General features: G+C 37.5%; 4 protein-coding genes across 5 annotated transcripts; 1 reads left to right on the top strand and 3 right to left on the bottom strand.

Annotated features, from left to right (window-relative positions):
* Window positions 1-136: 136 nt before the first annotated feature.
* Window positions 137-2668, bottom strand: LOC131667984 (platelet glycoprotein V). 2 transcript variants are annotated; one of them, XM_058941772.1, is made up of 8 exons: window positions 2351-2668; window positions 2135-2285; window positions 1983-2054; window positions 1766-1909; window positions 1323-1710; window positions 953-1212; window positions 447-777; window positions 137-386 (listed from the first exon to the last, which is right to left on the bottom strand). In XM_058941772.1, the coding sequence occupies exons 1-8, from the start codon at window positions 2490-2492 to the stop codon at window positions 381-383; spliced, it is 1494 nt and encodes a 497-aa protein (XP_058797755.1). In that variant the 5' UTR covers window positions 2493-2668; the 3' UTR covers window positions 137-380. The 2 variants fall into 2 exon arrangements, with proteins under 2 accessions (XP_058797755.1, XP_058797754.1); XM_058941771.1 differs by having other exon boundaries at window positions 137-777.
* Window positions 2669-2873: 205 nt separating this feature from the next.
* Window positions 2874-4132, bottom strand: LOC131667985 (agrin). The gene is made up of 3 exons (XM_058941773.1): window positions 3972-4132; window positions 3328-3576; window positions 2874-3106 (listed from the first exon to the last, which is right to left on the bottom strand). The coding sequence occupies exons 1-3, from the start codon at window positions 3994-3996 to the stop codon at window positions 3048-3050; spliced, it is 333 nt and encodes a 110-aa protein (XP_058797756.1). The 5' UTR covers window positions 3997-4132; the 3' UTR covers window positions 2874-3047.
* A 1193-nt stretch (window positions 4133-5325) lies between these two features.
* On the bottom strand, window positions 5326-7783 carry LOC131667965 (uncharacterized). The gene is made up of 5 exons (XM_058941752.1): window positions 7779-7783; window positions 6665-7170; window positions 6325-6588; window positions 5681-5950; window positions 5326-5582 (listed from the first exon to the last, which is right to left on the bottom strand). The coding sequence occupies exons 1-5, from the start codon at window positions 7781-7783 to the stop codon at window positions 5326-5328; spliced, it is 1302 nt and encodes a 433-aa protein (XP_058797735.1).
* An 815-nt stretch (window positions 7784-8598) lies between these two features.
* Window positions 8599-15203, top strand: LOC131667966 (cilia- and flagella-associated protein 43-like). The gene is made up of 16 exons (XM_058941753.1): window positions 8599-8716; window positions 8905-8953; window positions 9568-9739; window positions 9817-10076; window positions 10143-10473; window positions 10557-10722; window positions 10786-10896; window positions 10970-11313; window positions 11957-12091; window positions 12150-12272; window positions 12836-13167; window positions 13244-13425; window positions 13504-14102; window positions 14161-14577; window positions 14665-14766; window positions 14841-15203. Exons 1-16 carry the CDS (start codon window positions 8599-8601, stop codon window positions 15201-15203), a joined length of 3804 nt encoding a protein of 1267 aa, XP_058797736.1.
* Window positions 15204-16228: the final 1025 nt, after the last annotated feature.

Consider the following 16228-nt stretch of genomic DNA (forward strand, 5'->3'; position numbering starts at 1 on the left):
ACATTTCTCGAACGCCCAATTAATGACTCGTGATAAAATGATAGCCGAGAATCAAAATACAATTTTATTTCGGAGTAAATTTATTGAATGGCTACAAGTAAGTACAGAGTATGTACAAATATTTACGTATGTCATAAACGTAAACGAATGTTCTGCAGAGAAGCAATAAAAAGTAAGGTTTTATTCGTAATCCATGCAGATATGACATAACAATACTTCCAACAATATATTTAATCACGAGTATCTTTGATATATTTGCAGCACATAATTAATGCGTTTTTTCAAGTTCAATAAACGGAGACACCAGTAACAGACAAAATAGCGTCGTAAGTTGTAAGCTCAGCATTGTCTTTAAATGTTCCCTATATCTCGGCTCTTCTCTAAACCTACGGACAATACTACTTTAGTAAGCCAAGTTTTTGCGAAGGTCGGAAGGTCATTGTTACCTCCTCGAGAAGAGAGTACTCGTCCAGGGCAGCGTCTAGTGGTAACCTGGGCACGAATCCCTTCGTGGAGGCCCACTCGTTGCTGCAGAGTTCGCGGTAGCTCAGACGGAAAAGCAGCTTGCCGCCCAGTAGCCCAGGACCACGGCACATCGCGCCCGTGGCGGCGTCGTCGCTCTCGTCCTTCTGCTTTCTCTTTCGCAGCCAGCTGGCGAGGTATAGCGAGGCGCAGTCGCAGTGCCAAGGATTGCGCGCCAATTGTAGCTGCGTCAGCTCAGCCGTGAACTCGAAAAAGTTCTTGGGCAGGTGGCTCAGGTAGTTGTCCTCCAATTGCCTGCGCGCACGAACTTCCGTTTTTATCGCCACGGGAATCTCGCAGAGATTGAGAGCGCAAGGCTCTTTGCCACGAGTTACACGCGAAGATTTTAACGCTTACTTCCACTAGAGTCTTTCCCGAGTGCCTTTAGATCGGAAAATTTGGCCAATAAATATTTCGCCGTCGTACTCACAGCTTGCGCAGCCTCGGCACATCTCTCAGGCAAATCGGGTGCATCTGTCTGAGGTGATTGACGTGCAAGAAGAGAGTGGTGAGATTGGACAGACCGGCGAAGTCAGCGGCCTCGATTTGTTGCAACGCGTTGCCGTAAAGTATCAGACGCTCAAGGCTAGCCAGCGGTCGGAAGACACCGCGGGTAAGCTTGCGCAAATGGTTGCGTCCAAGCTCGAGTTCTTTCAGGCACTCCAGCCCGCGGAAAGCCATCGAGCTTATCTGTAACGAGAAACGAAGATTTGCTTCTGGCACGGGAACGCAAATCTTTCGATGGATTTTCCCGCTAACGCCGAGCGAATGGGAAAATTCTCGAGAGCTCTTTTACGTACGTGAGTGAGCTTATTGCCGGAGAGGTCTAATACTCGCAGCTGCTTCAGCGGATGGAGTAGGAGACTCGGCACTGTCTGCAAACTGTTCTCGCGGAGTATCAACTCGTCGAGCTTGGTCAAAGAGGAGAAAACTTCCACTGGTAATTCGTTAAGTTGGTTCTCATCCAGGTTTAATTTTCGCAAGTTGCCTAGCCCGAGAAAGCAATTCGCTGGCAAATCATTGATTTGATTTTTCGAAAGCAGTAGCTCCTCCAGGTTAGACAGCCCTTCGAATGCCGCTGTAGGTAATTCGGATATGCGGTTTCCCGACAAGTCCAGCAATACCATTGCCGTGTTGCCAGTGAACAGTTCTTCGGGCAAAGTGCGTAGTTTGTTTGTTGATAAATCGCTACAAATTGGAAGGAAAAGTTTAGAGGCGAAAAGGGAAGATCTCGATTACTTACAATATTTCCAAATGACGCATGCTAAACAGTTGATTTTTGTCAAGCTCTCGCAAAAAATTCTTACTCAGCCTCATGTGCGTAATGTTGTTCAGTGAAAAGAACAGGCTGATTGGCAGGTGTTCGATTGCATTGTCGTTCACGTCCCTGCAACGCGGCATAACGTAATATGTCGAATGCGCACTTCGACCGTTTTCGTCGTTCGTTCCAGCACACTTACAGATGTTTCAACTGATTTAAGCCAGCGAAAGCCTCCTTGTGCAGAGCCGTGAGCTGATTATCACTCAAATCTCTAAAGCAACGAAAGTAAGAAAAAAATGTGGTACGCAAAAGCCATCCGCGAGCCGACGGCTGTCGGATGACGCGACTTACAGTTTGAGAGCATCCCTCGGTACAAGTTGGGTGGCCGGCAAGTCGGTGAGCCGCATACTCCAACACGACAGCGAACGCGTTTCGGGCATACATCTACACGGACCTTGGGTGCACACATCCCAGCTGTTGCTCGCACCGCTGATCTGCCAAACTTGTACGAAACGCTTCCATCCGTAATCGAACGTTTCAGATGGAGTGTTTAAGGGGCAAACTTACCTGGCTGCTCGATCGCTCTGACGCGACGCTCGAGACTCGAAATTCGGCTTTCCAAGTCCTCGATCAGCTCCAGCGAACTGGTTACCGTGGGCCAAATTAAAACGATAGAGCAGAGAAGCGCAGCGAAGTCGCTCGTCGGCATTGCTGTCGCGGAGGTGTGGAAAGCGGACTGAAGAGCCGTGCAATCCGAGAGCTCGGCTTCGTTAAAGCGGATGCAGGGGATGATTGCCGGACAATGCTAGCGTCTGTCGCCCTTGTCAGTCTGCGGCTTTGTTATTTTTAATAAGTCTCACCGGAGCTCATTCGGCTCGGTGCTTGCCTTCTCGGTTTATTCGATTATTATTCCTTTAGCAAGACAATCGATAAGCTTACAAGCAGAGTACAGTGCTCGCTTTAGAAATGAATTGCGAAATCGATATAAGCACCTTTTCAGCAAGTTTATGCCAATTAATGTTCGCGCAGTGAGTGCTACAGGACCGAAGCATTCTTAAAGTATTTTGTAACTGGAATTGTCAACAAGTGGTATTTAGTAATAATTTATTGTTCATACGTTACAGCTATGAGTACATGTTAAATGCAATGAACATATCATTACAGTTTAATGCGTCTATCGTCACGATTGAATCGAGGCTAAAATAATACATTATTTTCTTGTTTTCTCCGCTCCGTAGAGACACGTGAGCCAACAGTCCTGACATTACGAAACTCGGACTCCTTCGGATCCTGGGCATGCACCCTTGTTCTTCATAACCAATTCTGAAAAAGAACAATAAAAAAAAATCATAAATTTTCGTTCGTTAATGAAAAAAAAGCAGTTTCATATCTCGTTTAACATCTTTAAAATTTCTTTACGACCACGAAAGAATGTTGTGGTTTGCGAGTACGCGACTCTTTTTTTACGGCTCGAAGTAACATTTTTACGATACGGCCGAAACGCAGCGCGCCGTAAAAGCGTCAATTAAGATAAGAAAACCTACTAGTTCCCATTTCGCAGTTGTGCGTCTCGAGCACGCATTGATTGCCGAAAGTCCTCGGCTTGAAGCTGGTATCGGCTGGATCGTGAGCACAGATCGGTTCGTAAATGGCAGGACACTGTCTTTGGCAGTCCTTCTTGTTCTGTTGAGCTGCCTTTATCGCGTCCTTGACGCTCTGCGACGCCTGCGCTGGCTTCGTCGTCACTGGCTTGTCCGTCACTCCAGCCTCGACCACGACGATCAACAGGAGGGCTATGGCATATGCGATTATTATCATATTTTACGCGTCGCCGGCAGATGCGAACTGTTCGCCCGAGTCTGCGATTGCGCGCGTGCCAAGGCACGTAAGGTCTTCAGATCCGTTGATATATGCTCGTCTACGTGTATTATTTTTCTTTTTAAATGGCGCATCGCTAAGTTGCATTAGTGTAATTGTCCGAAAAGCTTGATGCGCATTTTAGGAAAGCGAGACTTCTATTTTGGCGGCGGTCACCAGTCGCCCATTCAAGCTTTGACAAGATGCTAATGCGATCTTTATCCGCGAGACCTTGAGAAAACGTGATTTGTCTAGAAGATTCGTCCGACCGAAGCGGCATTAAAGAGCGATCAAGTTGCACTAATTAAAGAGAAGAAGGAATGAATCGTACCTCCAAGAGCAAGCGTGAGCCTCATAGTGCAGCGAAAGGTCAAATCACAGCACAATTATCACTCACTCGCGCGTCGAAGACTGGATTCTGTGCGGTTGGACCGTCGGCTTTTATATAAGCGTATTGCCAGTAAGTGTAAAATTGTCCTGGCGTCCGACGCGACTCCCCACTACGTACGTCTTGCTCATTGGGTCCGTCCTGTTAGTGTGCAGGTGAGCTGACACGAGTTATCGCCGGTTTTATGTCTGTTCGTAAACAACACCTCGCGTAATTCCTTCCTGCTGCCGATCACATTAGACGCGCTCGCTCGCTCGCTCGCTCAACTCGGAAAACACCTCCGCTCTATTGGCTTGAGCCAGAACAGACGTTGATGAGCAATCAAGTTTATTGACTCGACACTTATCATGTCTAACTTTTCTTCTTTTGCTTTCGGACTTTCCTGGTCATTCTTTAGTAGATTATGCTTATGAAAAAAAATGTACTTTATCTGTTTTGCAATCAATTTTTTCTGAAGTTTTGTGATTTCAAAAACTCAAATATAGAAATTTATTAAGATACTTATAGAGAGTCAAAAGAGTTTTAATATTCTACTTCGCGTGGATCGTTACTTGCTCGAGAAAAAAATCTTTGTAAACAAAAAAAGTTCTAAAAGTTAATTTGTAATTATCGTATCATTTAAATTGACAATTTCGAAATTTCGAGTTTATCTGGCTTTTCTTTGCCCTTTGCCATAACAATTCCACAGATGTATTCACGTCCCATTGCCAAAAGAGATTTGAGATTACCCTTGATTGGTGTAATACAAAGAACTAGATCTCTATGAATTTCAACTGCGACGCGAGCGATTTACCATGAAGAGCTGCTGAGGTCTAGATATAAATTTTATGTATCCGCGCCTTCGTACGCAGCTATTCAAAAGTCATAGTAAACGTTTTTTTTTTAACGCGAGCATTACTTTTGACGTGCCATCTTGTTTTCAACGTCGCAAAAAATAGTGCCGTTAATGAATCCAAGTGCAAGGTAAGATTTCTTATAAATATTAGATATAGTCACTGCTGGCAAGGTCGTTCCACTGTATGAGCATCAAAAATAAGGAAACCGCTTGTTTTGTTTGCGAACATTCATGCATTGTCTTTTAATATTCTCGTATGAATCTCGTAGAAAAAAATAATGAGGTTTAAACAAGCAAACAATTTTTTTATTGTTAACACATTGTATAAGATAATTATTTTGCGATACGTCGCATCGATAAGATTGATCGATCCGTACAAACTATCTCTTTGACGCCAATAAATAAATAGATAATTAAATAGCACGACTGACTAAAGCGCAGAAAATGGCACGAAGTAAGTGGTTATCGTCTCCTCCTGCTGTTCTGTTTCTTGGCAGTGAGTTGCTGCGCAGCCTGTTCTTCGGCGACGTAACTTTTAAACAGCCGTACGTAATCGTACCACGTATCTGTCGGAGCGAACCAGCTCCTGCTGAGCTGACATCCAAGCCCCGTGCATGACTGGCTTGCTGTCCCGTTCTTTTTCTTCATATTCTCGTACTGCTCAATCGACCTCGTGACTATCGACGTCAATGGCCGTAGCCTCTCCGACGAGAAATTCACTGTCAATATGTAAATATAAATTGCATTTGCAAGTCAATTCTTTTTCGCCTCTATCTATAAATCGATCCCTTTTTTGGTTCTTGTACATTCAACTTACGTTTGTCGCCGAATTGCCGTGCCTCGTCGTCGTCGTCGCTCTGCTCGGGTTTCTGTTGAATTATTTTCGGTATAAAGAGAAGAAGACAAATGGTTGCTATAAATTTGACAATCATCTTGAAAACCATGAGTTTGAGAATGATCTTGACGAGGGTGTAAGCGTTGAGTTTCAAAGATACTGGCCAGCTGAAGTCGAGTGGTGGGAAAAGTAGAGGGAATATGTCGGGCAAAGGGTGGGATGTACTGTAGGTCGCCTGTATAGATCCTAAACCTGCAAGAGTGAAACGTTGCACTTTAACATGCAGCCAATAGTTTGACTTGGTGATTGTGGTTTTTTTTAAGCGCATTGTTAGTAGCGTTTCATCCTTTTGTATTGCAATAATTTTAAAAACTTGATTGATTTCCGTTTAGTAATTATGGAGAAACGAATGAAAGTAGCTTTCGTATTTCTACATCGCTATTTTAATCGATCATTTTGTAGAGACTGGAAACGCCGGATCCAATAACAAAGAAGCACTCGGATAAAAAATCAAAAATCAATTGAACAAGCTGGAATATGTTCGCTTTTAAAAGTCCAAACGTCCCGCGGCAGTGAAGCAACAGTGCTGCGAAAAAACTAAGTCGTCCATACGATACCTCTCTCACCTTGCTGCGACGGTCCGTAATAGTGACCGGCGGAAGGGTACGTCGGTGATCCGTAGGACGGCTGCGGTGGCCCATAAGAATGCTGAGGCGGCCCGTACGAAGTTTGCGGCGGTGGCCCGTAACTTTCATAAGAGTTGCTGTAGTCGTTTGCCCCGAAAAACACTTGCGGCTGACTATAGGATTTGTCGGACAACGGAGTGTAAACAGGCGATGGGACGCCGGCATTGCCGTTGTACGAGATTCTCGACACTTTCGCGTCGGTTTCTGCAGAGAGTCGGCGCAAGCGAGGCGCGCTGTTAATCAGTAACGCCGCTACGATCGGAGGTCGAGCTTGGCTCACCTATGTTGTTGGAGCCGGTGGCGGTGCTGTCTTCGGGTCGATAAACTGGTCCTTGGGTGTACTCTCGCCTGGCTATTTTCGTCGAACTCGCTTGATGATCGCGGGCATCCTTGATCGTGTGCGAGTGCTCGAGGGCATCGAGGTAAGTGTTCTTGGATGACGCTTTCAAGATCTGCAATCTGCGATACCGCTGCTGCGGGGGACGGCTCCGCGGCGAGGGTGCAGTTACCGACATACCCAAGGGTAGCTTGTCGGTTTTCTTCATTCTCAGCGATGGTTCGACGTCCGGCGAGATCTTCGATATCGATTTTAAATCGATCCCTTTCCCGTCCTCCAATATATCTTGCATTTTCATTTGCGACCAATCGCCCACTTTTGCTTGCCCGTTGACGTTAAGCTCCAGGGACTTGGCAATTTCCGGACTCGACACGACTGGTCGCAACGTACACAAGATCAGCAGCGTGGACAACGAAAGCCGTGGTACGACAGCCTTTTCTCGAATTGGCCTACAAATGAGTTGAATTATAAGTACTTTGGCCACTTTACGACGCGCTCGTTCGGTAAAATTGATTCTGCACGACTTAAACGGGACTCGTTAGAATTCGATTCGACGGTACGGAATGTAGGTCTACAGTGGCATCTAATAATCGATATCTACAACATGACAAAAAAGAAAGCCAGTGCTCGCTTCCGTTCGAATATGAAATTGCAAGCTTCGTGTGAATATTGATTAAGCAATTCATTTTCTTTCAATTAAATGTATCGAAAAACAATTGGTCATTGTATTCAACTCTATTCAGCATCATATGTACGAATCGTTTTGTTTTATATTTTTCCCTACTCTGGAGTTTTATACAATTTAATATATTTAAAGTTTCTATTTGATGCTTCATTTACATACAGATTTATATTATTTTTCTTCACATTTATTTCACTTGAAAAAATGGAAACTGTAACAGAAATTGCAATGTTGAAGTGTCTGTTTTTGCGATATATAATCAGTGCGAGTAATCGCGAAAAATTCGATCCATCTGCGTAATGCAGCAGACAAGCACACACGACTGCATCATCGTGTTTAACGTTATTTTTATGCGTCACAATCACTCAAACTCACCTCATTATCTCGAGCCAAAATCACTGTCCACGGTTATGCCTAAAGATAACGCGCGCACGACACTCAACCGTGAAAAAGAAAAAATAAAAAAGAAAAAAAAAAAACGGGAAACAAACACAAATCCTTGCAGACAATTTGGTCCGATACAATAGGCTTCGCTCGCATGGAAGGTTGTGAAAAATTTTATCCGGAAGTCATGGTTCCCTCCTTGACACTCGATTCGCGAACCACGTCAACGATCAATGGTCGTGTGATGTTTGAAAAAAGTCACGGTCACTGTCGGCGACTTTATACGCTCGGGCCAGGGGTAGGGGAAATTTACTAGGTTACTATTTCACGCGACACCACCCGAAATACCGACAGGTCACTTGATTAACGCGATCATTGTTCTTTCATTACATTCACTTCGAGACGTAAACTGGCCATTAATTTGTTATTGGAATAATTCTTCGTAACGCACACAAACTAACGATCAATCAAATCATCACATACATTTTTAATGATACACGATCAATCTAGATTCAATTATTAACATGATCTAAATCTACTTGAAAGATTGCGTATCACCAAGTAATCTTAATTTCGTTGGATACATCGTAATCCATTCTGATAAGCAGTCGATGAAATTGATATTAGTTTCATTATCATTTTTACAGCTGCACAACAATCAAATTGCAATTGCCACGTAAAAAGTAGGCTTTTATAGACCTAGCTGGCTATTATTAGTGTCGTCCAATTGCTTTAATCGTCCGAACACGCGTTCTTATTAAGCAAGGTATATATATATATGGATCAGCAATCGAAATACTTCGAAGTCACAATGTTCATCGTTATGCGCGAGGCGCTGCAAGGTAGTAACGGTCTTCCATCTCAGCCTGTGTTTCTCGAACAATTGTTCGATCCAATGGCATACTTTTTCCGAGACAGAAGCGTTCTTCGTATGTAATGAGTCTTATTCAGTTGCAATCCTATGAGAAAACTGAATGCCCGCCTCTACTGCAAAATGACACCATTGAATGTCTACATGCTCGAGCGTCACCCATTTGTCTAGTCGGCGAAAAAAAACTTTCAAATGTTTTCACTTATTTATGACGGTGAAATTATGTTTATTCCTTTCATATTGCAGATGCGTCTAGCGTTGATAAAGGTGTGGCGCGGCGAATGCCAAAACAAAAGTAAAGCAGTGAAAAAAGTCGTATAACCGGTAAAATTTCAGAGATGCATGTTTTTATAATGGAATCCACCGACTGCGCGCTTCGGATCCTGTTTGTCCAGCACAAAATGTAGGCGGAGTCATATCGCGCTAAGGAAATTAAGTAGATATCCCTGTTTTTTAGAGCAGGTTATTTCGAGCAAATTTACTTTGTACGTCGAGGATAGGATACCTGGATTTTATTAGATTTATGCGTAAATAAATTTATTTTATTAGATGTTTAATTGCAAATTTTTAATTTATTTGCATTATACATATTTTACGTTTTTGTAACAACAATTTCTAATTTTATTGTGATCATAAGATTATCATAAAATTAATGCTAACATTTTCACTGCAATGATAATATTATGCTAAGTATTGAATACATTGTTTGCGAACTACCCTTCTGTTTCTAAGCAACACAAACAGTGCCTACGCGCAAGCTCCTAAAGGGTACAGTGCTCATATAACATACGCATAGGAGAAAATAAAACAATGACTTTTATGACAAAGTGAAAACTCTAAAAAAATCAGATTTATAAATTCAAATCATAATTTTACAATATAATAATTTTTTATTTAATTTATTTGCAGATGGATCAATACTGGAAACATCCATGACTTTGTATTTTTAGGAAAAGAAATTATTGCTACTGCGTGTGGAAACTATGTCATTTTTTATAATTTGTTGACAAAGGAAAAAAGAATAGAGTACTTCAATAGTCCATTAAGAGGAGAAGGAGCATGTTGCTTAGCTGGACATCAGGTGTGTGCATAAGAAATAAGAGCATTAAAGTGTAGTATCATCAGAATCAACATGATCTAATAACAATAAATTTTCAGGTCATGCCTATATTTTCCACCGCAGAACGCCGATTCTGTCCAAAAATTTATATACACACTTATCCAGAATTAAGAAAAGTAGCTGAATGTAAATTATATACTGATCTAAATGCATATTTGTCTTGCTGCTTTGTCGGTACAGAGTACTTAGTGAGCTTAACATCGTATCCACACTTTGAACTAATTATTTGGTTATGGAGAAGTGGGGAAAAAATTTACAGTATAGAAACCACGGTCATGGATATGAATCAAATAATAGAGTAAGTTTTTTTGCTTCTTTTCAAAATATAAGAGAATATATACATATAATTGTTTCTGAAATGCAGGGTCTCAATATATGCAAGTCAAATGCTTTGTCAATTTTCACCTAGTTCCGGTAAGCTGTGGACTTATGAAATTCTCACATATTCAAAAAAAGTGACAGTAATCAGGAATAATATAAAAATTAGCGAGAAAAAAATTACATCTGTCCATTGGCTGAATAGTGGTAATTTAATGCTGAGCGATTCATTGCAAAATGTATACATTATTGGCGTAGATGGAAGAAAATGTCAATTGATTCTTCGCAGAGATCTTAACATAAAATCCATAAATAATTTTTTAATTCTTCCATACAGTAATTCATTTTTTACTGTAGATAACGACTCTAAATTATCTGTAAGAAATTCAATTCCAACAAATTTTCTGATGAAGAGATTATTGATTTTATTTTAATTATTTATTTTTAAATATATTTAAAGTTCTATAACACGTCATATTTAGAAAATAATTGTGAAACATGGAATCTTACATGGTCGATCCAGTGTCAATCACATCCTCTAAAAATGGTACTTGCTCGTCACAAAGAGGCAATTTTTATTTATTGTCGAACTGGAGAAATATTAGAGTTAGATTTAATGCCCGAAAGTAAACTATCCTTTGAAAAAATATATACCGAATACCAAAAAATTAAGTATTTATGTGTATTAGAACCTGACGAAGTTAATGTAGCAGTTTTAGATTTTTCAAATTGTTTGTACATTATTGATGTATTTACTGGAAACTTGATAAGCAATACTATAATAAATCAAGAAGATCAAGGTAATATTTATTAATTAAATTGGTAGATCCTGCACGGTAGAGATCTTTAGTAAATGAAATTTTCTGATTTTAGTTATGTGTATGGTATCTCATCCCCTCATTCCTTTGGTAGCTGTCACGACATCAACAGGAAAAGTTATGTTTTTTATAAAATCAGATGTAAATTTGGTGCATCTAAAAACTTTATATTTACAAAAAGAATCTTTGACAAAGATTCGATTTGCAAGAAATGGATTTATATTAGGGATTTCATCTACCGTAACAAAATATTTTTTCATGTTAAAGACAATTGTAACAGAAAAAATTGACGTCTATTTCTATACAAAGTTCACAAAGTTCATAATTGATTTCTTAATATTTGAAAATGAACAGAAAATGATACTGTTGGTATTATCTCAAACAAATGCAGATATTGGCGTTAGTAATTGCATCGAAATTTATAAAATTAATGCTGAGGAAAACATAATTAGTGAAAAACGACTAATTCTTACTAACCATTTTTATAGACATTTAAATTATTCCTCAGAAAAATATGGTGATTTTCTAGGTTTACCTTATTTATCCAAAAAAATTGAATTATTTCAATTTGAAGTAATTAAATCTACATTCATTTGAAATTACTCGTATGTAATAATGCTCAAATAAGCTATATTTATAGGATGATTTTCAGTCTATTAATTTATTCAAAACTTGGAACTCAACACACAAAATTAGACAATTCCATATAGCGACATCTAAAGAATATTTATTGACGAGTGGATTGGATGGTTTCATTGTCCTGAGAAGTTATTCTAACCAAACAAAAATTATTAAAACATTTATGATACATCATTATCAAGATCGAGGATTAAAATTGTCTATACTATCACTCAAACATAACATTGTTATTTCTTTGAGCAATAATGGCTGTTTGATTTGTATAATGTTAAGGTAAGACTTGATATTTTCGTATGTGAATAAAACTTTAATGAACATATTTCACCAAAGTGAAACAGAAGAAGTAAGGAAATTAAAATCTTCGCTAGATCATAAAGCGATAAGAAATTTTATACGTTTACAGCAGGATAAATTAAAAGCTAATGAAAATATTGTTTGGATTGAAATTGAAGAGTTGAAAATCAATCAAACTAAAATGAACAATATTCTCGTTCTAAAAAATAATCTTTTGAAAGATTGGCAATCCCTGAAACAAAAGGTAAATTATAGTACTGAAATTTTCATATAAGTTGAATGATTATTTTTGTTTAAATAAGGTGCAAACCATCCTGGATTTGAACGAAATGAAAAGTATTGAATGCAGAATACCAATTTCATCTTTTGATTTAAACAGTCAAAGAAGACAGGAAAAAGTGGATTCTAGTGCAATCAGTCGAGAGGCTGAACAAATAAAATTACAAAATATTATTAATAAAAAAGAAGCAATTATAAATTATTTAATATGTCAATTTTGGAATACTCTTGAAGTACATGACTGTTGTCTTACTTCTTTTAATTCTGAAATCGTTGTTAAAAATTATAAGCTTTACCACTTTAGTAAGCAGGAAAAGATGCTTGATTTTTTTATTGAATTATTTGATATTCCTTTGTCAAATAAAATAATTAAAAGCAATAACAAAATAATCGACAAAGGAATTCATGAAATTTTGACTGATAGAAAAACTTTATCAAAAAATATTACGACTACAAGGAATATTTTATCGTCTAAACATAATAACGATACAATGTTGTCAGGAACGACCAGTTACAGGTATATAGTTAATGATATTACGTCAAACCAACTGTCGAACGTAGATTACAATACTAACAGTTTACAGCTTAGCCGAGAATATCAATTGAAAGTAAGTTTATCTTGTAAAAACAATTTTATTTATCAACTTAATAAAATACATTTTAGGTTTACTTCAATAATAAATTTAACGAAATGAAATGTTTGAAAAAGAAAGTTATTGATGAAACAAAGCAACAATTGTATCATTTAAATGCATATCAAAAAGAGATGCATGATATTTTTGGAGTGACTGTAGAAATTCCTTATAATGACGACTCCAACTGGCAATCAGATGAATCTCTATCAAATTTGATAACAACCACATTGCAAAATAGTTTGTCAAATAATCAATCGATCAACATACTAAATAGCAACTATCTCAATACGCCACAGGATTTATCGAACTCAATTGATCATTCCGCTATGAACTATCTACCAGAACATGAACGGTCATTTAGAAAAGATAAATTGATCGAGATGATGGACGGTTTGCTAGAAATTAGGTAATGAATACAAATATTTTGCTGGTAAGTAATTTTAGGATAAGATATTTACTGAAATATTACTATGAAATAATAGATGGGAGGATAAAATTAAGAAAAATGTTACAAAACCATATTGCATGCTTTTTAAACATCCTTCAAAATACACTAATGAGGATATCGAAGCTGTAGCTATTTACAAATTAAAAGTTGATAAGCTTCGTATCGAACGTGAAAAGTATAAAGCTCATTTGGAATTCCAAATTGAAAGCATAAATGGTATTTAAGTTTTTTTTTCTTTTTCCATTAGAAATTATTAATATTCATTTAACTACAATAAAAAATAAAATATTGTAGATAAAATGAAAGCTGAGATTGAAAGTTTTGATAATAAAATGGAAGAATTTTCATTAGAAAAAATAAAAGTTCAATCTGCAATCTCACAAGAATTTTTACTAAAATTAAATAAACAGAAGCAGCAATTTTTCAAAGATAACGAAAACAAAAGTAAATCTCACATCATTGATAATGAACGTGCATCTTTAGAAAATGAAAATAAAATGTTAATAAGCGAATTATTAAAAGTAGAGCCAATAGTCGTAGAGCTACGAAACAAGTACGATAATTTGAAGAAGCGAGATAAAATATTAGAAGCTAAGTTTAAAAGTGATTTTAGTGATTTGAAACAACCATTAGTAGAGCATTTACTCAGACAGTATAAACGACGTCCGAAAATAAATGAAATTAATTGTGCACCATTGACATGCTTAATAGAAACAAATAAATGTTTGATTGACGGAAAAAAATCCGTAATATTGCCTCATGCGTATTTAGAGTTCTTAAAAGGAATGGATGCTTTAGATATAATGCCAAGTAGTCTACCACAACAAATTGATGGTAATTATTGGCAATTACTTTGCAAACTGAGAAGAAATAAAGTGGAAATGGAAATTAAGGTAAACTGATATTAATTGTCAAAAAACAAAATAAATATTCATTAGAAATTGATTTTAGCTAAAAGTTGCTGCTTTAGAATTAGCTGAAACGGAGCAAACCTATTTTCATTTACAAAAATTAAGTTCTCAAATCCAAAGCAAAATATATTTCATAAAAAATCGCATGGAAGAAGAAGCCTTAAAAAATTTTAAATCATATAAAAATTCAAAAATTCAATTAATATTGAAAGCTGGACAAATAGAAATTCCTTTAATAGGTTCCATCAAGGACTTTGAAATATCTATTGTTGTTACATATGATGAACTGGTACAAATCAATGTTGATATAGTAAAAGAAGGTCAAAAAAAAATTGCCGCTATGCGAGCAGCAATGTTTGTCCAAAAGTCTATACTCTACAGAAACTGGAAGTATCAATGTATGTCTACAAAGTTAAAGCACCTGCAGGAGCAACTGATCATTTTACGAAATATCAAAGTAAAATTTATTTAAATAAAATTTTTAAATATTTTAATAAATAAATTGCTCTTAAGAGATATTCATTTATATAAATATTTATGATAGATCAGTAAGAATATGCAGAATTATTTGGTTGAACGGCTTAAAGGGAACATTCATTACAGAGATGCTACATCATGTGGTAAAATATTAAGTTCAACAGAAAAGGTAAGCAACATTCCACTGAAAGCATTACTAAAATGTGAAGATTTTAAAAACTTGTATAATATTCTTTCTTTTAGAAATTTCAACGCATGCTGAAGGAAGAAAAAACTATACTACGAAGAATAGTGAAAGAAATAAAATACTGGCGTAAGGAAAACGAAGATTTAACAAACAAAATTCAATTATTTAAATCATTGAAACAGCAGCAGAAGTTTGAACTGGAAGAAAATCAATTGCAAAAAAGAAACAGTGCTTTCCATAAGCATAATCTGTGCGCAATCATGGAAAGAACAAGTCTTATTGAAAAACTCAAAGAAAATCGTAACGAGCTTTTAAACTTACAAACACAACTGGAGTTGCTGAAACTAAAATCTTATCCCACATTACGTCTCAAGGATATTTGTCATCATATAAGAAGTAATGATTCAATGAAAAGTTAATAGGCATGTATTTTTATCGTACGTGTGTAATAAATATTAACGTATGTTCGTGTATGTATAACATATGATATTTTCACGAGGCAACATAACAACCATGTTCTCAAGCTAATGTGAAAAATAAACTTTCATTGATTAAAAAAAGAATCAGATCCTTATATAAAAAAAAACACGTTCCTATCTGGCTGAGGTTGTAAATATTTCGAAAGAGAAAAGAAGAAGCTGAAACAGAAGATCCCAGAGGATTTCTGTGGAGAGGTAAGATAAAGAACATCGGGTACATAAACATCTAGATTTTATCGCGGGCAAACTGAATTCTGTTCATACAAAGTTTCTTCAAATTCAATTTAAAAAAAATTTGTAAAAGATAATAACTCGTTTGAAGTAAGCAGCTTATAAAAATGAAAAAGAAAACTAATAATAATAGATGAATTTGAAAGACATATTGCATGTAAGAGTGTCAATAGCATAATACAAGAAGACGATTCAAGTCACGAATAGTGCGCGGAGATCCTTTCGCCTTCGGTTGCGTGCTGCAGGCTTGAGAGTGAGAGCGAAAGCAAGATAAAAGATCGGAGGAGCCGTGCGCCGTGAGATGGGTTTGCAAAGGAGAAGATCCCCTCCATTTTCGGTACGCCAAAGAAAAACAGCACTCCTATATAAGGTTGTTGCCGGTGTACCGGGAGTCAAGCCATCCTGGCGAACACCGTTCATCTCTACAAATCTCGCGATATTCCTTAGTGTTGTGATACATTTTTGTGAACGTCCAGTGTTTCTTTGTTTGCCGATCGAATCCATTTCGTTTATTTGCTCGTGCCTTCACAATGTTGCCGGCGAAGTGGTTGTTTTTAAAAGTATTGATGGCATCGATGACCGCTTCGACGCTCAGCTACAGGACTGAGAAAAAAGTGATTTGTAAGTATAATTACGCGATTCGTGATTTTCATGGGTCTCATTGGTTACATTGCTGCGCATATAAAATGTTCAAGTTGCACCTGGTACTTCATTCTGGACATTAAAAAGTTGCA

The sequence above is a fragment of the Phymastichus coffea genome, unplaced genomic scaffold (genome assembly GCF_024137745.1).
Source record: "Phymastichus coffea isolate CEN01 unplaced genomic scaffold, Cenicafe_Pcof_1.1 PCOF00072, whole genome shotgun sequence".
Taxonomy (NCBI): Eukaryota; Metazoa; Arthropoda; class Insecta; order Hymenoptera; family Eulophidae; genus Phymastichus; species Phymastichus coffea.